Source organism: Grampus griseus, assembly GCF_964374135.1.
Source record: "Grampus griseus genome assembly, chromosome: 2".
NCBI lineage: Eukaryota > Metazoa > Chordata > Mammalia > Artiodactyla > Delphinidae > Grampus > Grampus griseus.
In genome coordinates, this window is record NC_139018.1 from 25,535,901 (window position 1) to 25,559,421 (window position 23,521).

The following is a 23,521-nucleotide window of genomic DNA, read 5'->3' on the forward strand; positions in this document are numbered from 1 at the left end:
GAAGTTGAATCACGCCTTAGCTAATTGAGTAGAATCTTTATAAAATAATTTTCTACTGAGCTGTTCTCCAGTCAGCTAAAGCCTGGCTTATTTTTCCTGCTTATTATTGACTTCTGACATTCTCTTAAAATGGAGCTGTCAGGCCATTGGAAGCTCCCTGGGATAACATTTATTGTTGTTTATTTTTGCCATCAGAGCCTGTACTTACTTTCTTTGGAATCCTAGTTCTGTTGCATCAAGGAAGGCTGAGGGACTTGTTCCCATCGCCTCTGTGTGCCTCTCATTGTCTGGTCCCTTTTGAAGTCCTGGACATTGTTACATTTCATTCTGTACTGGTGTGTCATTAACAAGTCAGTGCTTCTTTGATCCATTCACAAAAAATAGGTAAATTAATTCACCATCCAATTAATTCACTATCCTATATTAAGTATCTGAAATTAGTGAACTTTAGGGACAAAATATTACTTAACAAACACAGGTAATTACTGAGAATTTCATAGTCCACCAGACCCTAAGAGGTAGTCACTTCCTTAGTCTCTCCCTATCTGAGTTTACAGAACCAAACAATCAAATGAAAATCATTGCTTTCACCTTCACCGTCTTCTTTAGAGGATAAATAAGTATTAACATACAATGGAAAGAAGGTACTTCACAGTAGGAGAGAGCCTGGAAGTCTCTCCACAGAGTGGCTGAGTTCTTAAGTTTCTTCAGTTTGTTTAGTTTTGCTACTTTGTTGAGAGACGGGGCTTTTAGAAAGTTTAGAGTATTAATTTTTCCCAACATTTTACTTTAAAAAATTTTCAGCAAACAAAATTTAAAAGAGGGCTTCCCTGGTGGCGCAGTGGTTAAGAATCCGCCTGCCGGGCTTCCCTGGTGGTGCAGTGGTTGAGAGTCCGCCTGCCGATGCAGGGGACACGGGTTCGTGCCCCGGTCCAAGAAGATCCCACATGCCGCGGAGCAGCTGGGCCCGTGAGCCATGGCCGCTGAGCCTGCGCGTCCGGAGCCTGTGCTCCGCAACGGGAGAGGCCACAACAGTGAGAGGCCCGCGTACTGCAAAAAAAAAACAAAAAAAGAATCCGCCTGCCAATGCAGGAGACACAGGTTCGAACCCTGGTCCGGGAAGATCCCACATGCCGTGGAGCAACTAAGCCCGTGCGCCACAACTGCTGAGCCTGCGCTCTAGAGCCTGCGAGCCACAACTACTGAAGCCTGCGTGCCTAGAGACCATGCTCCGCAACAAGAGAAGCCACCGCAATGAGAAGCCCACGCACCGCAACAAAGAGTAGCCCCCACTCTCTGCAACTAGAGAAAGCCCGTGCACAACAATGAAGACACAACACAGCCAAAAATAAATAAGATAAATTTTTTTTAAAAAAAGCATGTTTAAAAAAAATTTTAAAAGAAGTCTATAGTAAGCACCCTTATGTATATCCAGCACATAGATGTTAAAATTATAAACTGCTAATTTTTAAACAAAGATGATTCTGCCATTCTGTTCCTTTTGACAGGTATTCAATAGAGTATGTTCCCTGCACAGACATAAGCTCTCCTATGTCAGAGAGCTCCTGGTTTATTAGCAAAATTATTTCATTCAATGCCAGTTACCTGGGGAGGTGGTCCTCATAAAAATGTTTCTTGGTCTCCATCTTTCAAAATTCATGCTGTATTTCCTCTCTCCCTCAGGCTATAATTTCTAATGTTTTCTTCTCTACCTGGCATGTCAGAGTGAAGGTAATTGTGAAACTGCTCTGGAAGGACTTTATTCTAGTCTCTGTTGCTTTCCAACACATCCTCAGGACTCTGAAATTAAAACTCAATCCTCAGATAATATGTAGGTTTAAAAGGGAAGTAGGTAGCAACTTGAAATTAGGCCATTCTTAGTTATTTTTTTCTTAATTGATTCATGCACTTTAAAAATATTTTTATCTGTTATTTAGGAAAGAAAACCTTAGACTTTTAAAAAGTATATATTATCCCTTATAATATGTATATGGAAGAGTTAAACCTGAAAGCTCACTGTCTTATCTTGATCACTGGGTTTAGATATTGTTGTAAAACATCATTTAGAGAAAATACATGTTTGCATGTTTTTGATGAGCCCTATCCAGTCCCTCTTTGAAAGAATTAGGTGAAGCCCAAACGCTAAAGTCTGTATTTTTGTATTTATTTTAAGACTGCTTTTCTGCAAAAGGTTGCCTTTTAACCCCAAAGTATAAGGTTCTAAGGTACAGAGCTGAGTGACCCTAATATTTACACAAAAGGCTATTGTTTTAGAGGAAGGGGCAAGAGTGAAACAGTTCATGCAGCTTGTGAACTGACTTTTTATATTGATAGTAAGGAATGAAAACAATGAGAGGAAGAGAGAAAAGCTATCAAATGTATCCCAGAATTCTGCGCATATCCTGATTTTGTGTAGTTCTTTAGTTTGCATTTCATCCGTTGGAATTGTTCTTTAAGCCAGAAGCCTCACTGGTTCTCACTGTGCTTGTTGGAGAAATCCCAAACCTACCTGTCTTTTCCAACAGGATCGACTTTAGAAATATTTTTCAGTAGGTCTCCTCTGCTAAGTGTAATCCTGACCTGAAGATTGATTTCATCTCTATATTCTCTGAGACTTGTGAGTCCAGTGCCATGAAAAAAGATGGTGAGTTTAGAAAGTGGCTAGGAGGAGTTCCAGCTGTGTCACTGGAGCCTCAGTTGGTTTTGACTATGGCTAAAAAGGGATGACACAGGTTAATTTTGACCAACATCCCAGAAGAGCCTCAAGCCACAAGAGTGTGTTTGTGAACAAGCTCTGCCCTCTGTAGGCTGACTTCCTGTGAGGTGTAGGAATCGCCATCTTCTTTAATCTGTGTGGGACAGTCATACACACAGCAGGCAATGGGACCAACCAAACAGACACAGTTTGTCCTTCCTTTTAGAGCTTCCATTTAGAATTTCTCCCGGGTCTAAAAGGTCCAAATCAACCACTTTAACTAATCTCTCCACCTGGCCAAAAGTGTAGACCTTTTAGAAACCTGAATTTGCTAGAAAAGGAAAGAGCACCATCCATGTAGAATCTCAGTGGTTGAAAAGGGAAAGTGAGTTTCTGTCTGAAGGAAGGTGATTTCATTTTTTGTTGTTGTGAGGGGTAGCTTGTTAAGGGATTTATGCTCCTTAGAGAGCAAGTCATTGTATTCATCGTATTTGATTGTGCCCACGGAGCCATGATGCCTGATTCTTCAGGGAGTCAATAGGGAACAGGTGTCTAAAGCCAGTCACAAGTTGGGTGCTCTCCAGCAATCCAGTAGATGATGAATATTCCTATGGCCAAAGTCCCAATTTTCATGCACATGGGATCCTGTCCCTAGGCCTTCATTTCCACACAGCTGAGAGGTGAAGAGAGGGACGAGGCCCCCCTCCACTTCTCTCATTTATAGTATTGTTTAGCACTGGCAGCATGGTATCTAAGGCCTCAGTTTACCGGTTAATCAGAATTAAATAATAACATGAGTAGATAAAGGCGATCAACCTAGGTTGGAAGTAGGGCTGAGGAGGGATTATGACTTATAGTCCCACATTGGGGTAGCTGGGTAACTCGTGTATGACTGTGTGGTTGGAACGCTTATTAACTTTACCAGGTGAGTGCAGAGGATGTGATAATGCTATGCTGATGAGGACGACAAATTAATTGAGTTGGCTAAGAAACAGAGCAAGGCCTCCATCTACGGGAAGTAGATTCTGTCACCGGCTGTGAGTGGAATCTCAGAGTGAGCGTGAGCTCTGCAGGTTCTCAGAGTCTGGCTTCAGAGCCCACTGAAGGAACCAGTCTTCTGTGGGCAGTGACTCTGGCTTTCTGCAAAGGAGAACCTTCTGGGAGTTGGTTCCTGGTGGTCTCTTTTCTGGGAATGGGTGGAGACACCCCGGCAAGAGCTGCTTTGGCTCTCTTGGTACCTGGTTATGGTCAGTGTTGCCCCTTTGCTCTGTCCAACCAGTCCAGCACCTGTGGGCATTCCTTTGACATCTACCCAGTTATTTAGGTAGTGAGGTTAGGGTAGGATTTGGGACCCAAAGGGTGAGAGAACCTTTGCTAAGTATTGCGTGGCCAGATTTCAGAAATCACCGCTCCCTCTGGGGTGTTGCATGTCCCTGCTGGAACCAAGAAGGCCAAACAAAACTCCTCCTATTTAAAAGTCTTATCACCAACCTGGGAAAACCCAATTAATTGCCTAAAGCCTTGATAGTGGGGTTCATTTACAGTCAGTCCCTCAAAAACTAAGTCCAAAGGCACAAGACTCTGGCTTTGAAATTATTTGTAGTCCCAGTCACTGGTTTGAACTCATGATCTGATGTCTTTAGTCCCCCAGGCATGTGGACCAGAGTTCATTTCATGGCTGTTCTTCACTCTTAAGAGATAAGGAAAAGGTGCCCCAGAAGTCTAGAGATACAGACTTTTTCAAAATTAAATTCCACAGTTTTCTGTCATTTTAAGCAGATAGTTTTGACTTATCTAGGGATAAAATAATATATGTGAAATGATTTCCAGGGGACAAAATGTATTTTCTAAATGTTCTGATATAGGGTCATGAACAATTGTTAAGTTTTGGTTTGAAATATTATAGTATATGGGATTACAGAAGAGCCCTTAACTCACCGTCATGTAAAGGAGCTCTCTTCCTGAACTCTTTCTCTCACTCAGGTTTGAAATGCCTCATCTGTAATGTTACCTGTAAGTGACTGTTATTGTTGGTTTTCAGGTTCAGGCAAGAATCATCTGGAAAACATTATCCTAATTCCTTCTCTCATGTCCTAAGCAGTACATTTTACTAAGAAATTCTGTATTAAAAACACTAGCAGCCCTTTCTGAGATTATTGTCCCATAAATGGATTTGTTTTTATTTAATCAAGTTGAATTATTTCCATTTAGCCATGTTCAAGAGCAAGTAGAGTCTGGAGAAAGCGATCCAGTAACCCATGAATCTGGTGCACCCATTTCCCTTAATAATGGGAAGTGTTTGAAATCCCCAGAAGAAAGCTGCTTTGTAATTAAAGTGATGGATTATAAGGAAGCCAGACTTTGGGCAAGGATTTTCCTAAACTACTTTATGCCATTTAGCTTATGTTTCTGAAAGGCCTGCTTTGGTGCCATGCACTGAGATCTATCAGTTGATTGAAAGATGATCACGCTTTCTTGGTAAATATTTAAGCAACTGGCAACCACAATGGCATTCTTTCCTTATCGTTCTGTATCGTGCACTGATGCTGACGTTACAAAAAGGGGTCTGGAAGGGAAACAGTGTCACAGTCTTTTCTTTAAAATCAAAGTATCCCAAGCGATCGTTTATTGAGGTCAACTTGTTTTACATGTACCCTATCATGAGGAATGCTGTCAGCATCTCCTATGATTTCTAAGAGCTCTTACCGAAATTGTTATTTGTTATGTCCTGCTGAGTGGTTTTTCCTTTAAAACACCATATTTTTACCACCCTGTGGCACTGAATGTGTTGCTGAGATACATAGATGATACTGAGCTATGGTTCCTGAAATAGCTCAGTTCTTGTGTTTTATATTATGTAACAGTTTCGTGATGCTTTTGTGCATTCTTTGTCTTCTCTTCCGAATTTTGAAATCTGTCATAAATAAACTTTTTCACTATTCACCTGAAACATTTGAGTTATATCTTTTTTTTTTTTTTTTTTTTTTTTTTTTGCGGTACGCGGGACTCTCACTGTTGTGGCCTCTCCCGTTGCGGAGCAACAGGCTCTGGACGCGCAGGCTCAGCGGCCATGGCTCACGGATGCAGCCGCTCCGCGGCATGTGGGATCTTCCCGGACTGGGGCACGAACCCGTGTCTCCTGCATCGGCAGGCGGACTCTCAACCACTGCGCCACCAGGGAAGCCCTTGAGTTATATCTTAATGAACGTGACTTAGAGTTAAAATTTTTTTATTCATCTCTCGTCTGCATCTTAAGAAAAGTATTCTTTAAATCTATACCAGTTATTTTATAATCTATTATTAGAAAAATTAAGAAAAATGGAGAATGAGATTAATGATAGATCTTTCATCTGCATTTAAATTTATGGCTGAGTATGAACTGGGATCTGGGTTTGGCCCAAGGGCAGAAAAACTGGGTTTAGAGTAATGATTACTTAATAGAATATTACTGAGTTTTGTTAGTATTTGGTCCCCAGTGATGTTCATTTTCCAGTTTACTGACTTACTCTTTCAAATTTGGAATTAGTAGTTTGGACACCACGGTAATCATTTAACATAGTCTAGGTGATATTAATCCAGCCTACTTTCATTTACAGAAATGACACCATAAGATATCTTTGACATCCCTCAAAATGTTGCCTCTGCACATCGTTGGTGCCTATTACAGAACAGGAAGGACTCACATCTGAGCAGAGAGGGGTGCCATTTAAATATTTTCTTCGGCGATATCTGTGGTCTAAGATGAGCCTGTTAGATCTTTCCCTGCTTTCCTTTGCCACATATTTTAGAGGCTGATGTATAAAGGAGGAAGAGATCTGAACTAATTGTGAGTTAAATGAGTATACTCTTCCCACCAAACTACACCACAAGCAACAATGAAAAGCCCAGGCAGACTACACATAGCTGGGGACCTTTAATGCCTTGTGTTTGGGTGAGCCAAAGGTAGTGTGTCACTGCTGGCACAGAACATACTGGAGACTATTGCTAACTTTTCAAGGCACTCATATCTGCCGTGTCACTGACCCTGACATAGTTCAGGATCATATAAATTTGTGCAGGCCACACATTGCAGCCTTGACATCCAGCCTGATGTTCCTTAGCCCATGAGGTTCTGGCTACACTCAGCAGCCATCTTAGTTCAGGTATTCGCCCAGATGGGATGACACCTGCTTACGACCTTGGAATCAAGAGCTAAAAAGGTTATCTTTAAAAGTTAGGAGGAGCCAGTAGAGTGAGTACTTATCTTATGAATATGTGTCCAGGTACTGTCCACCACCTGCTTGTCCAGTAAGTTTACTACTTTCCTTAATGGTTATATAAAATTGCTTTGGAATAAAATCGTATGTATTTAACTTTGTTCTCAAATATTTCCTGGCAGCACCCCCTTCCTGCTTTCATCCTTCTAAACTATTTGCCAGGACTTACTACTTCCGTAGAGTTGGAAGATCCTCCACATCTAATTACCAGCATCAGGCCACTCCAACGTCTGTTCTTCATCCGCTGTGGCCACGCCCACTGCGGGAAGATGGCAGATCAGATCTCCCTGCGGTCCCTGGCGTCCCAAGATCAGGTGTCTGTGGATCGTTCTTCACAGATCTAACAACTGATGTGGAAATGAAGAAGGACCTGACTTTCACCATTCAGTCAGCCTTTGGGGAGAAACCCCTCCTGGAAAACATCCTCTGAATAGGTGATGGTTTTTGGTTTGAGAGATACATCTGACCCCCCAAAATAAGAATTTATTTGCAGACTTGAGGGAATTGCAGGGGGGTAGTTTTTAAAAACCCTTTATAGAAGCTTAATTATTGCTAAGCCTTGGAGCCATTGTCTGACCTCTAGAGAAAAGTCTATGCACTTGGGGAAATATTTGCTCCTTCATGATCTTCCAGGGCCCTGAAAGAGGAGAGAGACATTCAGGGAGGGAGGGGGTAGCCAGCCACGGTTGTACGGGAAGGATATCTCTCAGTTTCACATGCATTCATGGAGCAGGGCTAGTCATCTTGCTTGGTACTGGGGCAAGAGAGGTCAGGAGTGTAGCCCTAGAGGAGCTTGAGGGAGCTCTGCTCTCACGCAGGGAAGAAGGCTTAGTAACGCTGCATTCTCTTACTCCTCAAAGCACAGCTAAGTTCCTCTGGGAATAGAGAAGAGGCTTCTCTTCTCTCCCGTGTATCCAGTCCCAGGTCCTGGGAGGATGGTTCCCTAAGGGCAGGGGCTACAGTCGGCCAAATCCACGTTACTGAGCAGCAGGGCAGCTACGCATGTTGATGACCTGGACCCCACGGAGGCCCCGGGCCTGGAACATGTGATAGCCTCTCTGACATAAAACTGCAGGCCCAGAAATCCACAGAGGCTCTTCTTTCTCATGCTGTGGTCATTCAGTGAGGCCTCAACTCTACTCATCCCACTGCCCCCCCGCCCCCCCCAGTCCTTCCCATCCCTCAGGGGGTCCTGAGCCGGTGGCTCCCCTGGGCCTGCCTTCTCTTGGCAGCCCTTCTGAATCCATCCCCCCAGGTCCCCTCACCTCTACAGCCCCAGCCCCCAAAGGCCACAGGAGACTCCAGAAAGTTCCGGCAGGCCCTTGGGAGCTGAGTTGGTCCTGCGTTAGTCTTCTCCTTGGCTCCAGGTGAAGAAGTCAGCAAGGCTGGCTCCCAGCCCTGGCCTGGAGACCGGCTTGTGTTGCTACACACTGTGTGGAGAGCTCTATGGCTTAGGTTCTAGCTTTTTTTTTTTTTTTTTTTTTGATCGAACCGCATGGCGGGGTCCTAGTTTCCCAACCAGGCATCACCCGGGCCCCCTGCAGTGGAAGCATGGTGTCCTAACTGCTGGACCGCCAGGGAATTCCCATGGTTCTAGCTTTAAAATACAAAAATCTCCTTCACAAAGGAGAAGGACTCCTTTGTGAAGTCCTTGAGACATCATTGAACAAGGAGAAGGGCTATAGTTCTCCTACAGCTGAGAACCACCAAGGTTAGTCAGCCGTGTCTCTGGGTGGCTCAGGTCATGGATGTGGGGACACTTGAAGAACCCAGCACTTCCCAGGTGAGGCAGCTCAGAGGAGCCTGGAGTGAGTTTCTTTGGCTTAGACACATCTGTTTTTGTGAGGAAGGACAGGTTTGTCTGGGTTTGGAGAAAACCAGATGATAAAGGAGGGCCTCAGAAAAGTCATGGACTCCCAAGGATCTCACTGAGCCCAGAGGAAAACCCACAGCATTTGATCCCTCCCCTCCCCTACCCATGGCTGGTTTTCACCTCACACTCGGACACGTATCACAAAACTCCTGTTGAACTAGAGGACCAGAACTATGAGAAAAATATTAAAATGAGTTTTGTGCATTAAATGAGGATGGTTTTTATAAGTGCTTGATAACAGACGCTGTATCGCCTCTTTACTTGATTTAGATTTCCTTAAAATCTAAATTTTAAGGTGGCCAACTCAGCTTTGGCCACCAGTTTTAGGATGGCTGATGGAGCCTCAGGTTAACCAAATTAATATCAGACAGACAAGCAGATAGGCAACAGGCCCATGATGTTGAGGGGTGGAGATAGAGACGGCCAGTTAAATTTCCAGGAATAAGTGGAGGGACATAAGCTCAGTAAGAGCAGGGGCCATGTCTGCCATATCCCCAGTCACACAGCCACACCCGCCAGCTCCCAGCGCGGGGAGTCCCCTGGCAGGGCTCGCTGCATGCTGAGTGGGGGGAAGTGGAACGTGCATTAGCAGCTGGAGCAGGACAGCCACCAGATGGTTTCCTTCTAGGAAGAACCCCAGTCCGCCCGCTCATTATGGGGAACTATACCTAGTTCCCCATAGAACCATTCAGGGCTGGGGAGTGGTCTCAGGTTGTCTCTGCGCCTGTACCTTGTCCTAGATGTGGATTCTATCTACTGCCTGTACTTCCCAGAAGTCTCTGTGCTCCTCTGTTGCCTGGAAACGAGACTGGGAGGAGGGAGGAGTAGGGGAACCTGGTAACCTCAGCACTACTGGAAGTTGTTTTGGATTATTTGGGCTCCCAAAGGCACCTGTTAGTGACAGGTAGAGCCAGCTGCCTCCTTAATCTGGGCGAGTGGTGGCAGCGCCCCGTTTGGCCAAGGCTAGCCCTGCAGCTTGCCCGCTGCTCCTGGCTGGGCCCATGTCTCTCCAGGGCCAGGGAGCACACTGCCGTGGGAGCTGTAGGAGCACAGCCTGAAGTATGGGCTTCCCTCCTTTCCCCTGAGTTCATTTTCTCTTTAAAATCCACAGGAGCTTGAATCACCTTCAATTTCAAAAGTCCAAGTCAGGTGACGGTTACTGATCCCTGAGCTGAGGAGATTAGTCTCTTATCTCAAGTCAAGGTTTCTTGGTGAGAGCCCAGGTGAGCCTTATGCAGCCAGGCAGGTCTGGAGTAATCTGAGGAAAAGGTCCAGATGGCAGCAGGGCAGGCACAGCATCCCTCACCATTGCTGTGTCTCCTCTACCTTCCTGGGCTTCTCTCTGGGCTCTGCCAGGACAAACTCACCTTGGGAACAAGAGTGGCCCACCTTGGTCATTCTAGAGCCTGGAGCCCAGGCCATTCAAGAGAGAAGGAGAGGCCACTAAGGAGCCCGGGATGAGAGGGGAGAACTAGGTGCCCTGGCATTGGAGCTAAAGAAAAGGGACTCATGGCCGAGAAAGGTGGCTTCCACTTGGACCAGACACATCTATCTTAATTCTTTGTTTAAACCTCAGCTACACAGGGAAATGAAATCTCACATATGGAACATAAATGTCATCTTGTTTCACTCCCAGAAGTGACCCGCATCTCCCTACAGTATCTCTGCCCGAGGTGATCCTGGTTCTGGCTGAGCACTGCCAGGCATGGGGACCTGCTCCCTCCAGGGCAGCCCAAGGTAAGCCGTTACCCGGCTGGCCTCCTGCTAGCTTGGTCAGTAGCTGTTCATACTGCCCACGGAGGAGCCTGCCTCCAGCTCCCAGCACCGCTCACACGTGGATGTATCCTAAGCACCTAATCCTGAGGCTGCTCCAGAGAACGCTGCCCCTGAAGATGAGGGACTGGGCTGAGCGGGCCAGCGTCTCCTCAGCACTGCCATGGAAGTGAGCAACGGCACTACTCCCAGGCCTGGGCACTCAGCTGGTCGCAGGAGGCTTTCTTTCCTGCTTCTTATACCTGTTCTCTTCTGGATCTTGTCTGATTTTCTCAGGCAGGCTTTTGGGCTTATTTCTCTTCCTTGCCCTTAGGTCCCAGGGGCCAGGCCAACCACAGAGTGGGCAAGTGGCTGGCTGGCTTTCTCTCCTGGTCCAGACACAGAGGGATTCCAGCTAGGAAGAGTGTTCACCTTCTGCAACCCAGCTCAGCTTTAAGTGAACAACCCGGGGGCCTGGGCTTTAGTTTAATTACCAGATTTCAGTGTGGGCATTCTTTGGAGTCAGGTACAGTCGAGGGGACGGGAAGAGGCGCTCAGACTTCCTCATGGCTCTCTGGTAAACTCGGCATACGTTTCAGTCTACGTTCACTTCATCTTCATGACTGCCCGCGACACAGTCATGAAGACTTCCTGCCTACCCGCCTCCCGGCATTCTCCCACCCCATTCTGCCCGCATGTGACAGATGAAGGGGCTGAGGCAGAAGGAGTTTCAGTGGGAAGGCAAATCCAGGGCCTAGAGTTCAAGTTCAAGGGCTAGGAGTTCAGGTCTTCCACCTCTCCAGTTAAGGCTCGCTGGCTTCCAGGCCTCTTCAGCCCATGCAGCTTCTGCTCCCGCACCCGCTCCCGGCCCCTGCACCAGTGGGGCGCGGTTTGAGAGCTAGGCCCTCAGCTCAGGGGGTGTATCTGGCTGCCGGCAGGGGTGAGACACTTGGAAGGCCTCCAAGGCCAGCAGTGACTTGTTGATACGGCTGATGGTAGGGTAGGGAGTGAGATCCACCTTGAACCTGTGGCAGAGAAACATCCCCCTGAGCCAAGGTCTGCAGGGGCCCAGGGAGACTGCCCTGCAGGCGATGGGGGAAGCACAGAGGCGGGGCTGGATGAGGTCCCTGGGGCTGGCCAGGGAAGGCCTAGGAAGGCAGCCCTGCCAGGTTGGGGGTCCTTGTTCACAGGTAGCTCTCTGGGGAGGGACGGTCTTGTGCAGTATCGTCTGGCATCTCAGTTTCCTACCGCTCCTGTTCCAGGCCATGGCTATCTATACAACCTACTATGTGTAAGGCCAGTGCTGGGCATTTATATACAGATCATCTCCCCACCCATGTCATAAGCTTCTCAGGCGCAGGGAATGTGTCACACATTTCCATACCCCTAACAGTGCCCAGCACGATGCCTTCCACAGAGAGGTTCTCATCCGTGCCCTCCTGAAGGGCTGATGGAGCAAAGCAGAGGCAGAGCTCACGCCGGGCACAGAAACACCACGTCTGGGGAGAGCAGGCTCTTGGAGTGGACTCTTGCAGGGGCGTCCACCAGGTGACACCCCTCCTCTTAGGAGTGGGGGCTATGCGGTATCACCTGGGCTGCAGTGGGCATGGGAAGGGTGTTACACCGGCTTCTGCCTGTCTCTTACGGCCACAGTGGCTGCTGGGGGCAGTGGGGGAGAGACTGCGTGAGATGCTACCTCAGTCGATGAAGTCAGGGCCTGACTGTAGGAGGCAGCTGGGCATTTTGAGGGGAGGAGCCAGGAGGAAGAGGGAGGGTGGCAGGGCTGTCTCTTACCTGTCAGCATTTGCCACCTGAGGCGCTAAGCACAGATCAGCCATGGACACCTGCAAAGAGGGTCGGGCGGGCTTGCATCAGGGTGCGCACCCCAGACTCCCACCGGTGACAGCACTGGGGTGCTGGCCCCTGGCATTCCCCTCTGCTTCTGGCTCTTCTACCCACCCCCACTGCCCCACCCCCTCCTCATCTCCCCGGGCTGGCTGGGTCTGTCCCTGCAGCTGAAGCGCTTCTCCCAGGCTACAGTGCAGTTGCGCTGACAACCAACTGTGGGTAGCCAGAGAAGGCTCGATTGCCTTAGTGGATGTTACTGTGCTTGTTCAAAATTGCCACCACAGGCACTTAGTGGGGGCTCCCAGCAGGGAGGGAAAGCCTCTGGGTGCAGGTGGGGGACTCTGGAACCAGAATTACCATAGAGCCAGGGCCTTAGCCTGTAGGAGTCAAGGGCACCTGAATCCTAGAATCCTAGCATTGGAAGGGAATGGAGACATCACCTAGTCTGATCCCTCATCTGATGGCTGGACCACCTCCTCATCTCAGAGATGAGGTCTTCAACTTGAATACCTCCAGCAATGAGAAACTCACTTCCTCTTGAGGCAGCTGACCAGGAAGGGGCTGAGAAGCTCCCCGTGAGCTAACTTCTGCTTAACGCAGAGAGGACGACCTTGGGTTGCTGACTCCCCACCCTTGCTACAGCTGCCTCCTCAGGAAGCTCTCTGAGCTGTGCCTGCCCTGGGCTGGAGGGAGGTAGCTGAGTCTAAGTGGAAGACAGTGGCAGCCTGAGGTAGGCCTGAGGGAGGAGGCCACCCCCATGGGCCTGGGGAGAGCTTACCTCATCTCCCACACAGTACTTCCCCGCTGTGCTCTGCAGGATCTGCTCCAGAGCTGGAGGGAAGCAACATGAATAGTCTAAGGGGAGAGCAGCCTTTCTGGGCCTTGGTGCATAGCTATGACATGGCAGCTATCTGAGTGGCAGGCTGGAGCGTGTGCTAGAGGGAACACGGCAGTCAGATCTGGAGAGAGGTGATGGGCACATGGGGATAAGATGATGCCTCCCTGCGCTCTACAAGTTCAGCTACCATTCCCTCCTCTGAGGGGACAAGGCCTGCCACTGGCCAAGGCAGCAGTTCTCACACCGATGTGCTGACACTTTGCTGGCCCTGGCTTCCTGCCTGGAGTGGGCAGTGGAGCAGAAGTTGGGCCATCCATCTCCAAAAGGCCTCAGGCATGAGGTTCCCAGAAGTGCCAGGGGTTGAGGCCAGGTTGGATTCTGCCCAGCCCACTGCCTCCTCGGCCCTGCCCCCCCACCCTCATCCATGCCACTGCCAAGGCCAAAGAGCCCGGGACGCTGCCAGATGCCAGGGCCCCCGGTGTGAGGGCCATTTCTCTAAGAGGTCACCAGGGGGCAGCTCACAGGGGCAAGGACTCACCGTTAAAGCCAGAACTGATGGCCTGCTGGGCCCAGGTCAGCTGGTTCTCCGGTCCCACTTGCTTCAGGACAGACAGGTTCTGTGTAGCCCAAGAAAACTCTGGGATGAGCTTTGGGAGCCAGGCTGAGCCGCGCACTCAGCCAAGTCCCCTCAGGTGAGCTTGGTTCCCGTGTGTCCCTGGCTGTACACCTGTCCTACTCTGGACCCTGTGAGCTCCCACCCTGTGGGCCCTGAGGTGGAAGGGAGGTGACGATCCCAGAGGCCACTTTCTCTGGCTGCCCTCGTGGCCCCTATCCCTCTGGCAGAGATGTGTAAGGGTGGAGGCACAACCCAAGGCCTCTCTCCATTGCATCCAATGCTTCTCCCTGACATGATCCCTTGTGAGGAGAGGGAGTGTGACACAGGGTTGGGGAGGGCAGCATGGGGGAGGCACATAGGATTGGCTTTCAGGAGATTTGGATGTCTCTCTGCTTCAACTTCTTCTGTTAAAAAAAAAAAAGTGACATGGGGCGGGGGGCCACAGATACACAGTCAGGGGGTCTGTCACACTTAGAGTGACTCTGCAGTCACTCCACCTTTCTGGGGCTATTTCCTTACTTGCAAAGTCAGGGATTAGCACAGATGAATTTTTTTTTTAAACAGATGAATTGTTTTAATACTTTTTTGTTTCACCAGTAAAAACTTACCAAAAAAATCTTAGGAGAATCCCAATCTATGACACAGAACAGGTGAAAGGAAGGCTGCTCTGGTTAAAGGCGGGAGGCTGGGACATGTGCTGTTCAGCCTCTCCCTGCCACCTGGCCCTTTCCCCACCTCGGCAACTCCGGACATGTCCTTGGAAACCTGGGGCTTCCCAGAAGGCGGCTGGCGTCCCAGGGAGTGGATGCTTTCTGGCCTCCCTCCTCCCTCTGCCACAGGGGCCAGGGCCAAGCCCCTGAGAATCCCCTCTGTCCTCCTGCCACCCCGCAAGGCACCTCACGGTGGGCTGGCCAGGGTGCGCGTGCATGCGGAGGGGAGAGTGCATGCATGTGGGGATGCGAGGGTGAGAGGCATGTGAGGGAGAAAGCGCACGGGAGCCGCACCTGCAGGGGCTGGATGCCGCTGGCCAGGAGGTGGGAAATCATGCGCACGTGGGCCCTCTTCTTTGGGTCCTGAGGCAGGAGTCGCGGCGTGGGCCGGGTCTCCTCCAGGTACTCAATGATGGCCAGCTGTCCGGAGGCGAGCCGTGAGGCAGGGACCATGGGGGGACTGTAAACTCCTCTTCCTCCCCCACTTCCAACACCACCATCGTCACCACCCCCCTTCTTACCCTCCTTACCATCCTCCCCTTGAGCCCTGTGAAGCCAAGAGGATGAGATCATTTTGGACCCTTGTCCTACAGAATTTAGTCCCCCATATGCTTGAGTCTCCCTTCACTTCCCAAAGCAAGCAAGCAACCTTCCTCCCTCCCCCACTCATCCCTGCTGAGAGCTGGGTGCCCTGGGCAGACACAGGCAAGGAAGAGCTACGAGGTCCTCTTGCTCAGGGCACCACGCTCATGAGGGGCCTCCCAAAGCCGCCACTCACTGACTGGCCAATGGTGATTCCATCAATCTTCAGGGCTGGCACCTGCTTCATGGGATTCAGGGCCTGGAATTCTTCAGAGAACTGTGGAGACAAGGCCCTGGTGGACTGGGCAGCCTGGCCTGAGCTGGCTAAAGCAGAGTCTGGCAAGCAGGAAGCCCCTCGCCTACTGCCCACCTGTACCTCCCTCCCCTGGGAAAGGCCCTGGCTCCCAGGCCCAGGGTGACACCTGGGGGATCTGTGAAGTATCCTGAACCCCAGTGGCTGCTGAGATACAGGTTTCATCCTAGTGGCCTGGCTCTGTGCTTGTCCCTGCACTTTATATGTGGTCACCAAGGCACATCCAGAGGGCCTGGCATGGGGCGAGGACCCGCTCACCACCCACACTTCTGGAGCCAGACATGGAGAGGCCAGGCTGTGGTGTGGAGCCTGGAACCTGGGCCCTTCCCATGGCTCCTCTTGCTGCACAGCTGGCCGCCCTGTCCCACAGGGCAGGGCCAGCAGCCTCCTCTGGCCATGGGGACCACAGGGCGCATGCTCATCTCTTGCCTGCAGAAGTCTGCACCCCCTGCCGGGCCCCTCTCCAAGGCCTCTGACTCCTACATTGTGGCCTGGGGGCAGCCTCCTTACCTGCTGCCCCCCATCCTTTGTGAGGTTGATGGTTATCGTCTCATAGTCCATGTTTTTCAAGGCCAGAGCTAGGAGAGACAGCAGACAAGTCAGTGACAGCCTCTGACCACACTTCCCAGGGTGACGAGCGGGAAGGAGGCTTCTTTCTCCACACTGCTGGGTAGCCCTGTCGCCTTCTTCCCAACTTCCTGGATCACCACCCGCTCCCCTACCCCAGGGCCATGATGCTCTGCCTCTCTTGCCCCTGGACTCTCTGTATCCCCAGCGGACCTCTCATGCCTCTAGGTGGTGCTATGAGGGTGTGTGCCCTGGCCCGCTGAGGGCTCCTGGAGGACAGCAGGGAAATGTCCCCTTCATCTCTGCCCCTGGCAGGGCCTTACCCAGTGGCAAGCAGGGCTTATTTGTTGGAGACATGCAATCACTCCTCCATAAAGGTCATCTGCGGGCCAAGGGAAGGTGCTCAGTGACTACGCAGGGCCCACACAGGCAGAGGACACTCTTGTTCTGTTTAGAGGAGAACCCCTTTCTAATCCATTCTCTCTGTTCTCAGGGCTGTTGACTACAGATCCCAAGGCATCAGGGCTCTCTGGTGACCTCAGCACATCTGCTGACTCCCAGTGGCTGGATTTCCTCTCCATCTCCTTTGATCTTTTCCTCCCAGCACGGTGAGGGCAAAACACTCGGTCGACCCTAGTGGAGGAGACTGTGTGTGTAAGTGTGCACACTTGTGCCTTAAAATATGGCGATGGCCGGTATCAGGCAAATGAGCGAGGGGAGGAGCGCAAGACGTGTCACAGCCTGCAGACAGCCCAGGAGACGCGGGGCTCCTTCTCAGCGCCGGTCAGCTCCACCCTGGAGAGTGGAAGTGGTCGGGGCCAGGCAGGAGGCCAATGCGTGGTGGCCCTGCAGAGACAGTGCCCGCGCTGCTGGTCTGGCCCCGTCAGGGCAGAGGCTCTGGGCCCAGGGAGGCCGTCTTCTTGGAGAAATGTGTCCTCGGGCACCCCAGTGCTCTTGCCTACTGATTCTAGCAAATACCAAGTGACTGTGGGAGGGGGAGGGTCATGAGGATGGCTTCCGAGTCAGGAACAGGCTCCTGGCAGCAGGCTACCTGGGTTTAAATGTCATCACATTCACTTGCTAGCTGTGTGGCCCTGGACAAGTAACGTCAGCCTCTGTGCCTGTTTCCCCATCTGACAGGCAGCATAGCGTAGTAAAGAGCATGGACTAGCTGGAGCTAGGCTAGCTGGTTCAGATTCCAGGCCTGCCTCTTACTAGCTACATGATCTTGGGCAAGTTACTTAACGTCCCCGTGCCCCAGTTTTCCCACCTGTACAATGGTGATGATAATAATACCTCCCTCCCAGGGTCGTTGAGGTTTAAATGGAGTCATGTACACAAAAACACTCAGCACCGTTCTCTTTCTGTACGAGCTGCTACGACTATGACCTTGGCCGAGGGCTAGACTTAAGCTGAGGGACAGAAGGGTCGAACCAGGACTAAACCAGAGGGCCCAGTTTCTCCTTCCCGAAGCCTCTGGGGTCCACACTGGCCAGCTCTGTTTAATTTGCCAGATCAAATAAGATAAGAACTGAGGAAGGCCAGCTGTTCCCTGCCAGTTACCAAGGATCTCTGGATTCTGTGAGCCTGCCTGAAGCATGGTTGCTAAGGGGCTTTGGAGAGCAGAGTGGGAGAGGTGGCAGGCCCAAGAGGAAAAACACCCCTCCCCACTTCCTCTAGTTGGACTTCCGAGGTGGAGGTGCCATTCGAGGCTGAGGGCTCCAGGAGACTGGGGATGCTGTGGCTGGTGCCCTGTCTGACAGAGGCTTTTCACCCAGGCCTCCCTCCACCCCATACCACCCCACTCCAGCTCTCGGTGGAGGTACAGCTCTTACCGATTCGAACTCTCCATGAGCAGGAGCTTCGGAAGTAGGAATAGAGGATGGGCTGAGGAGAGAAGACGAGGACGCATGTTAACCCATGCATGGTGGGTTCTCAGCCCCAGGAGCCCACTGGAGGGGAGGCAACAGCTCCCAGCCAGGGGTCTCCAAGCCAGCACTGTTTCTTCCCAGCCTGCTAGGCCTCCTCCCTCAGGCCTGCGTCTGGAAAAGTCAGGCCAGACTCAGAGCTCTCTGGGTTAGAGGCCTGGGGAGTCATGTGGGGTCCCTCAGCTCCAAACTGTGCTGTCATGCATTCCTGATGTCCAGGGGGCCCCCAAAGGGGCAGCCAGACTGCAGGTGCCCTCCTTACCTTCCTAGACTCAGCCATGATGATGTGGTGACCCTTGGCCTCTCAGGGAATGTCCCCTCCCACAGAACTGCGGGGCAGGGGGAGGAACCCTAAAGGGGTGGATCCCATGAGCCAATGGGGAAGCTGGTCTAAACAGGCATCAGGAGAACTTTGACTCTGGTCAGAAAGGGCATCTCTTTCTAATCTGGGGAAAGCTTTTTATGCTCCTGGTGGAGCCAGGTCTGGTGTCCTGGGCAGACAGCTAGGCCTGGTTTTGAAGCAGTAGTTCATGTGGTGCAGTGGGCTAGGAGCTGGCATACTGGGAGTCTGGTCCCAGTGCAGGACCTAGCCCCGCATGACTGGGGACAAATCCCTACCTTCTCTAGTCTTCAGCTCCCTCATCTGTAAAATGAAGGGTTGCCCTAAAATGATAGCTTATTTCCTTCCAACAGTGGCAGAAAGACCAGGAAATCTAGTTTTCTGCACTTTGGTGCCCATCTCTTTCAACATTCCACCCACCAGTCCTCCAGACTCTCAGCTGATCTCATAAAAATAGCATCCGGAAAACTCAGGCCAGACTCAGAGGGGGGAACTTTCCTGGCGGTCCAGAGGTTAAGACTTTGCCTTCCAATGCAGGGGGTGTGGGTTTGATCCCCTGGTCAGGAAGCTAAGATCCCACATGCCTTGCAGCCAAAAAACCAAAAAACATTAAAGAAAAACCCAGAAGCAATATTGTAATAAATTCAATAAAGACTTTAAAAATGGTACACGTCAAAAAAAATCTATAAAAAAAAATAGCTGGGGAATATGCCCACTGACTCCAAAGCTGAGGTCATAAGCTGGCAGCCCACAGTGTTCTGTTTGGTCTATACTGTATTTAAAAATGTTTCAATTCATTGCTAACATTAAAAGTCACATTGTTTCATATACAAATCCTGTTGTCCGTTTTTTATTAAAAAAAAAATCTGGAGATAATGAACTCAGTTTCCTGAGGAGCAAAATTGATCAGAGCCAATTAATGGCCCCTTTTAGAGAGGGCATGCCCTCTCAGATCTGCTATGGCCCCCACCTGGTCCACTTCTCTCATTTTTGTTACTCTGAGGCCCCTGAAGGCAGCAGGGTGTGTGACCTCTCCTCTAAAGTTTAGGGGACTCAAAGTTAATTTCTCTGGTGCTTCTTGGTCACCAGCATTTCAAAGCAGAACCCAGAACAGAGTTACCAGTAATTAGCACTCATGAATCTTCTGGCAGACACATATGTAGCCTTTTGGATGAGGGAGAACTCAATAGAATTTCTTAGATCACCCTTGTCTACCATCCCTCTGACTACAGACATTTCACCCAAGTTCGCTCTCCCTTCTGTATGCCCCAGCTCACCAAGCTGCTACCTGACCTTGCTTTCATCATCCCTGAACTACCAACTCCATCTTCTACTCCATCTTCTACGTGGGCAAGGGCACAAGTGGGAACCCAGTCCCTCCCAAGTTAGTTCCTGACCCTGGGAGTTCCAGTCTATTCTGAAGGCAACTTTTGTGGGGAAAGTGAAGATAGTTCTGGCACAAAGGTCAAGTGATAGGCAGCAGGCATTCTTGGAGGGAGAAGAGTTCGTAGGCTACAACTGGATGTACCCTGTTCCAGGGTGCATCCCTTTCCTTATTTGGTTAGGCTGGAGGGGCCCCTGGGGCCAAGAGGCAGCTACACTGAAACAGAATGGAACCACTAGAGAGCTGCAGACATCAGCTTAGAATCCTTAAAGAAATGCCTTACCTAATTACTAAATGTTACACATTTGACCTAGACTAAGGGTGACCACAGAATCACTGTAAATGCCCTGCCCTCAGGTTTCTTACTTATGGGCCATCAGGAGATGTAATGGAGGGCGGTCTCTGATCTTTCTCTTACCAATGATAACTTCATAAACCATCCCATGTTCCTTTTTGCATTTGTAGGGCTAAATTTTAAGCCCAAGTAAAATATCCGTTTCATCACCACTCCTGGAGGAATTGTTTTTAATTCAAATATGGATTCTCACCACTCTAGCAGATTTTATTTTAAAACCACCTCTTACACATGATTTTCGAGAAAGACTCCTAAACTCCTATTTGGGAGTGGGAGGGCTATACACTGTTAAAGTGATACTATAGGGCTTCCCTGGTGGCGCAGTGGTTGAGAGTCCGCCTGCCGATGCAGGGGACACGGGTTCGTGCCCCGGTCCGGGAAGATCCCACATGCCGCGGAGCGGCTGGGCCCGTGAGCCATGGCCGCTGAGCCTGCGCGCCCGGAGCCTGTGCTCCGCAACGGGAGAGGCCACAACAGTGAGAGGCCCGCGTACAGCAAAAAAAAAAAAAAAAAAAAAGTGATGTTATATCCCACCTGATGGGCCTGCCACCTTCCTTTGAGCTACAATAGCTGTTCCAAATCTTTAATAGAGATTGATAACAGTGGTTCTGGGGTTAGTCTTGGGAAATACAAATTAAAACTGGTAATAAGGTCCCCAAGTGATTATGATGACTGTAAGTGCCACAGTTTCCCCTCGCCCCTGGCGCTCTCTCAAAATGCAAAAAACCCTGAAAGGCCATTTAACTGTTAAGACCTGCCGGGCCGACCGGCAGGGCTGTGCGGATCAGGGAGACGAGGGACGACGCTTGGAAGCCCTAGCAGGTCGAGTGGGGTTAGGGGTGGGTGGACAGACAGATGAAGAGCAAGGGTACAGCCACCAAACCAAGCCGGGTACTCTCCACGAGGACCTTGCACGTCGCGCCCAATCCTCTCGGGATCACAGGCCACAGCGAGTAGCGCGCAGGTGCAGAGCGGTGCCAGCGCGGCGCATTGCATGCTGGGAGTCGCCGTAGGAGCTGTGGGCGGGGCCGAGCGGCTCACCTTTGACCCCGCCCCCCAAGATTTCTCCCTGTTTCTAAGTAGAGCCTCTCTCCCCGGATGCATGACACAGACCTTCCCCACTTGCATCTCGCACTCTGGGCGACCCCTCTTCCAGGCCAGGAAACTTCGCGCCTGCGACTCTCCGAGTCGTCGATGATTCAGGCCCAGTGAGACCCCGACACGTCAGAACTTACGTTTTCGTCTCGGTAAAGCTAGGGCTTGGACTAGAATGAGCTTTAAGGTCTCTTCTAGCTTGCCCCGCCCTGCCGCCACGCCCCCAGTCCTGGCGCTGCTGGGAATTGCAGTTCTTTGAGCCCGCTTTCTCCCCGGCCCGCCCGGACGTCATGCTCTGCGCCACTAGCCGTCTCCTAGCGGCCCGGGCGGCGACCGCGCTCCCCTTCCAGCCCAGAGTCCGGGGTAGGGAACTACATTTCCCAGGGCCCCCGGCTGCCGGCGCAGGGAACTACATTTCCCAGGGCACCCCGAGCCGCCACTTGGTGACTTATTGGCGGGGCGGCTCGCAAGACCCAGCGTGCTTGCGGGCCGGAGGACCATCCTGAGGAGGGGAAGGATGCCGCCGGCCGTAGGCGGAGACCTGGCAGGGTCTGAGCTGCGTCCCCGGAGGGGCCGCTGTGGGTCCCAGGCTGCTAGGGCCGTGGGCCCGGACGTGGCCACCGAAGCTACAACGCGGAGCCCCAAACGGCCTGCTCCGAGCTCGCGGCGCTTCGAGGCGCCCGGCCGGTGGGCTCTGCTGGCCCTGGTGACGCTGATGTCCTTTGCCACCCGCTTCCACCGTCTGGACCAGCCGCCGCACATCTGGTGAGTGATGGGAGGGACTGGGCAGGCACCATGGCAACTGGGAGGGAGGGGCGCGCCTTCTCATTGGTCTGGAGGCACGGAGAGGGCGGGATTCACAGGCGGAGGGGCGGGGCCGCGCTGGAGGGGAAACAGGTTTCTGGTGGTTGCCTCTGCCCAGGTGCAGTCTCCGTGAGAGAAATCTTTTTGCTTCGGTGTGTGTGAGAGTGGGATTCCTTAGGATCTGAGGAAGCAGTCTTCATGTCTTGCAGGTTATGCTGCAGCGTCTCACCTGGCTCTCAAATGGTAGCTTTTAAAGGTGCTTTGAACTGACCCAGGAGAATTGGAAATTCTTAGTACAGAATTTCCTAAGGCCTGAGTTCCTAATCTGCAGGATTTAGACCTCCACGGAGGGGAACATTCCTATCTGAGTACCACATTCTCGGGAGCCAGAACAACCTGTTTGCCCACGGATGATAACAAGGGTCCCAGGAAGCAGGTCTGGGGTCATCCTGTGAGGATGTATTTTCTTAAAGGCTTTATTTTGTAGGACTAAGGTGCAGGAGTCAGATTTCGTTAAAAAAGCTTAAAAGGTTTCCAGCTCGGAGGAAAATTTTTATACAGTTTGAAAATGGTTAATTTGTTTGGCCAAGACGTGATACCATGTTTTCTCAGTATCACTGAGGAGAAAGTGTAGAGGTTGTTAGAAATGGAACTCCTTGACTAAAAAGCAAGCAGGCTAACAAGCTATCAGGGTTACCCTACTTGGAAGTTAATGAATTAGCTTGTTACTATTTCATGAGTGCTGGCGGAAGATGTGAGACTCCTGGGTCAGAGTCAAAAAACTTATTACTCGTAGCAAAGGAAGCAGGATGAACATCGGCATATTGGATTCAGTTTCTCATGGCTCCGAAGTCCCACGGGGTGACGCTATGGGCTCAGATGGATGACTGCACACACTGTGCGTTGCCTTGCAGCTAAGGAGCAACAAGCTTGGGGAATTTACAAAAAGCAAGCGTACTTTTTGCCCTGGAGAGAGATGTTGCCTCATCTCTCAAGGCTGCTTGGTGCAAACACAACTTTGGGAAATGGCCCAGGTAAAGTGCAGTCAAGGCCCTGCATTCTCCACATACCCAGCAAGATGTGTGGAAGTACAAGAGACCCATGGAGGAATGTCTTTCCCAACAGTCTCACTCCTTGATATTACACTCTCTTGGCTTCTAGCAAATTTTCACATGAATGTGCAACTCCATTGGCTACTCTGATTAACCTGGCCGAGGCAGGGACCCAGTCTATTTAGTTTGTCTCATACAACATTTATTTAAGGCTGCTTTCACCAGGTGTCAAAACAGCAGGGTGGGGCTTCCCTGGTGGCGCAGTGGTTGAGAGTCCGCCTGCCGATGCAGGGGACACGGGTTCGTGCCCGGGTCCGGGAGGATCCCACATGCCGCGGAGCGGCTGGGCCCGTGCGCCATGGCCACTGAGCCTGCGCGTCCGGAGCCTGTGCTCCGCAATGGGAGAGGCCACAACAGTGAGAGGCCCGCGTACCACAAAAAAAAAAAAAAACAAAACAGCAGGATGAGGCCAACCTGTGGTGTTAACCTGTGCCCTCCGGGATGCTGGAGTGG

General features: G+C 50.9%; 2 protein-coding genes across 4 annotated transcripts in view; one reads left to right on the forward strand and one right to left on the reverse strand.

Annotated features, from left to right (window-relative positions):
* Nucleotides 1-10,833: 10,833 nt before the first annotated feature.
* On the reverse strand, nt 10,834-21,334 carry GSTZ1 (glutathione S-transferase zeta 1). Of its 3 annotated transcripts, none has more exons than XM_082648351.1 (9): nt 17,886-17,937; nt 16,374-16,432; nt 15,994-16,061; nt 15,367-15,447; nt 14,883-15,008; nt 13,801-13,879; nt 13,203-13,255; nt 12,371-12,420; nt 10,834-11,601 (listed from the first exon to the last, which is right to left on the reverse strand). In XM_082648351.1, the coding sequence occupies exons 2-9, from the start codon at nt 16,405-16,407 to the stop codon at nt 11,475-11,477; spliced, it is 618 nt and encodes a 205-aa protein (XP_082504477.1). In that variant the 5' UTR covers nt 16,408-16,432; nt 17,886-17,937; the 3' UTR covers nt 10,834-11,474. The 3 variants fall into 3 exon arrangements, with proteins under 3 accessions (XP_082504477.1, XP_082504476.1, XP_082504475.1); XM_082648350.1 differs by lacking the exon at nt 16,374-16,432 and adding an exon at nt 21,171-21,334 and having other exon boundaries at nt 10,836-11,601; XM_082648349.1 differs by lacking the exon at nt 16,374-16,432 and adding an exon at nt 18,241-18,312 and having other exon boundaries at nt 10,836-11,601.
* Nucleotides 21,335-21,654: 320 nt separating this feature from the next.
* POMT2 (protein O-mannosyltransferase 2) overlaps nt 21,655-23,521 on the forward strand; it is a 45,394-nt gene continuing 43,527 nt past the window's right edge. The window contains exon 1 of the mRNA XM_082648348.1: nt 21,655-21,917. Within this exon, the coding sequence (XP_082504474.1) occupies nt 21,670-21,917 (248 nt within the window). The 5' untranslated portion in view covers nt 21,655-21,669. The remainder of the gene's footprint in view (nt 21,918-23,521) is intronic.